This window comes from Canis aureus, chromosome 12 (genome assembly GCF_053574225.1).
Source record: "Canis aureus isolate CA01 chromosome 12, VMU_Caureus_v.1.0, whole genome shotgun sequence".
In the NCBI taxonomy this organism is placed as follows: domain Eukaryota; kingdom Metazoa; phylum Chordata; class Mammalia; order Carnivora; family Canidae; genus Canis; species Canis aureus.
Window position 1 is genome coordinate 61,477,663 of NC_135622.1, and position 3,381 is coordinate 61,481,043.

At 60.7% G+C, this 3,381-nt stretch overlaps 1 protein-coding gene across 1 annotated transcript; it reads right to left on the reverse strand.

Annotated features, from left to right (window-relative positions):
- Nucleotides 1–1,017: 1,017 nt before the first annotated feature.
- Nucleotides 1,018–2,940, reverse strand: SOX11 (SRY-box transcription factor 11). The gene has a single exon (XM_077844237.1). The coding sequence runs from the start codon at nt 2,810–2,812 to the stop codon at nt 1,292–1,294; it is 1,521 nt and encodes a 506-aa protein (XP_077700363.1). The 5' UTR covers nt 2,813–2,940; the 3' UTR covers nt 1,018–1,291.
- Between the last annotated feature and the right edge of the window lie 441 nt (nt 2,941–3,381).

Here is a 3,381-nt window from a genome sequence, read left to right on the forward strand (position 1 = left end):
TACTATAGCTGTACAAAAAAAAGTTTGCTTTTTTTTTTTTTAAACCACAAGGCCTTTAGATGCAAGGATTATTTAAAAATTTTAATCCTTTTTAAACCAGGACATCACGTACCAACATACTTGCATGCTAAAAAAAACAGAGGAAAAAAAGAAATCAAAAGGGAAGAAGTGCCTGAAAGTCTTACTGAAAAAACACAGCAAGAATGTTCCCTTTTCACTGTACAAAAATACGCCTGAAAATATATTAATTTTTAAAAAAGACTGAGGTCTGTTATGTATCAAAAATGTTTCAATACCTTTTGTACTGAGGTCTAGGCTGTCTGGTATTCAATCAAGGAGGTATAAGGGAACAAGTTACAAAAAAAAAGTTGGCAAGTAGAAATCACATTTGTAAAACCATAAACAATTTGATCTGAAAAGTAAACTCTGATCTTAAGTCAGTTCACAGTTTTTTTTTTTTTTTTTTTTGTGAGCGTTTGTACAGTCTGCATTTTTTCAAGCTCCCTGCAGTTTTGTTAAGAATCGGATGCATAGAAGACATCAGTTTTCTCCCTCCAAAAAAATAAAATAAAATAAAAAAAGTTGCAATGGTCCCTTTTTTGTTTTTGTGTTTGTTTGTTTTTTTAAAAAAAATCACCAGTTCTTTAAGATCTCTTAAGGGAAAAAAAAAAAAAAAAAAAAAGGAATCTCCAACCAACTCCCTAGCGTAACGGTTGTGCTGCCAAAAGGTCCTCTGCAGACGTCTTCCAGACTTCAAAGACCGACAGGCTTCAAACAGCGCCTTCCGGAGCGGGTCCTCCCTCCCCTCCCCCGCCCTGTCCCCTCCGCCTTTGTTGCAATCACGAATTTCAGGAAAAAGAAATAGTAATTACAAAAACACATTTGGGGAGGGGTGGGGGGATGGGGAATCACAACTCCAGACTAGGTATGCAACTACCTTGAGACACGATAAGGGAAGGGAGGGGAGCAAAAAAAAAAAAGAAAAAAAGAAAAAAAAAAAAAAAAGGACAGGAAAAATGTTTTAAAACTACTCATTTCACTTTTAACTCCACCGAAATTTCCATCATCGTTTTCCAATTTCTTTGTGTCACGACATCATATCAAGATCAGCATCTTCTGGTCTCCCCTCCACCCTACCACCACCACCACCATCATCGACACCATCATCGACACCACCATCATCATCATCATCATCATCATCATCATCATCGCCACCACCACGACTTCCTCCCGAGGAGCCCCGCTCTGCACCCCGCGGAGAGAAGGAGCGAGAAGCCGGGGGCGGCCCCGCTCAATACGTGAACACCAGGTCGGAGAAGTTCGCCTCCAGCCAGTCCCCCGCGATCATCTCGCTGAGCTCGGGCGTGCAGTAGTCGGGGAACTCGAAGTGGGAGCCCAGGCTGCCCTCGCTGAACGAATCCAAATCCTTATCCACCAGAGACAGGGACAGGTTCCCGGCCGCCGCGCCGCCCCCCAGCTGCTGCTCGCCCGCGCTGTGCGCGCCCTGGGAGAAATTCAAGCTCAGGTCGAACATGAGGTCGTCGGCGTCCTCGCCGCCGCTGCTGCTGCTGCTGCTGCCGCCGCCGCCGCCGCCGCCGCCGCCGCCGCCGCCGCCGCCGCCTCCGCTGCTGCCCGGGCCGCCGCCGCCGCCGCCGCCGGACGAGGACGACGACGACGAGCTGGACACGGAGCGCGAGGACGCGGGCGACAGCGCGGGCTGCGCGAGCGGCGGCGGGTGCTGCTTGGTGATGTTCTTGAAGCTGTAGTAGAGGCGGCTGCCGCCCCCCGCGCCCGCGCCCGCGCCCCCCGCCGCGCCGGCCCGCACCTCGTCGTACAGGCTCGCGCCCTCGGGGGACTCGGCGGCGCTGCTCAGCGTGGGGCTGGCCGGCACCTTGGCGACGTTGTAGCGTCTGAGCAGCGGCGGCGCCTGCTGGCCCGGCGGCTGCAGGAGCTGCTGGTGCGGCGGCTCGTCGTCGTCCTCGTCCGCCTCCTGCTTGATGCGCAGCTGCAGCTCGTCGTCGTCCTCGTCGTCCTCGTCGTCCTCGTCCAGGAACACGCACTTGACCGTCTTGCCCGCGCCCCCGCCGCCCGCGCCGCCCACGCGCAGGGCGCCCAGCACGTACTCGTCGGCCGCGCCGCCCAGCTCCCCGGGCTGCGCCGCCTTGCCCGCGCCCGCGCCCGCGCCCGCGCCCGCGCCCGCGCCCGCCTTGGCGCCGCCGGCCGCGGGGGCCGCGGGGGCCGCGGGGGCCTTGGGCTTGCCGCACTTCTTGCCGGAGCCCTTGGAGGTCTTGGCGCCGCCCGCGCCGCCGCCGCCGCCCGCGCCCGCGCCCGCGCCGCCCCCGCCGCCGCCGCCGCCGCCGCCGCCGCCGCCGCCGCCGCCGCCCGCCGCGCTCTTCTCGGGGCTCTGGCCGGCGCTGGGCTTCGCCGACGGGTCCATCTTGGGCTTTTTCCGGGGCCGGTACTTGTAGTCGGGGTAGTCGGCCATGTGCTTGAGCCGCAGCCGCTCCGCCTCCCGGATGAACGGGATCTTCTCGCTGTCCTTGAGCATTTTCCACCGCTTGCCCAGCCTCTTGGAGATCTCGGCGTTGTGCATGTCCGGGGACTGCTCCATGATCTTCCTGCGCTCGATCTTGGACCACACCATGAACGCGTTCATCGGCCGCTTGATGTGGCCCGACGCCGTCTTGCACCAGTCCGGGTCGCTCTCGTCCAGGGCCACCGGGCTGCAAGCCATGAATTCGCCCTCCTCCGTGTCCAGCGCCTCCCGGGGCAGGTTGCTCTCCGCTTCCAAGCTCTCCGCCTGCTGCACCATGATCCGCCGCGGGGCTGGGCGCTCCAACCCGGGCCGCTCGGTCTCGTGCGGAGCTCCCCCTCCCCCTCTCGCCCCTCCACCTTCCCGGGCAAGTTGCAAAGTCCTCGGTACCCCGCGTCCGCGGCTCCCCCCCTCCCCCCCGCCCCCCCTTCCAGGCTGCACACAGCGGCTGCGGCGGCGGCGGCGGCGGCGGCGGCGGCGGCCGCCCGCGCGCGGGAAGCTGCGGCCGCGACCGGAGAGGCGGCGGCGGCGGCGGCGGCGGCGGCGGCGGCGGCGGTCGGAGCAGCCCGGGACCCCTCTGTGTGTGTCTCTCTCTCTCTCTTTCTCTCTCTCTCTCCCTCTCTGCTCGGCTGGTGGCTCCCGCCGCAAGCGCCGGACCCCGAGCACTCCCAGGCGCGCGCGCTCCTTCTGCAAAAAGTTGAGGGCTCTCTCCCAACTAGTTATCAGGGTGTCATATGGGTGACATCACTCCCCGGGCCAGCCAATGGCTGCGGGCCGGCTCCGCCCATCTCCCTTTATTAACTCCTCGGCCACGCCCCCTACCCCCCCCGCCCTCGGGGCTGCTTTGC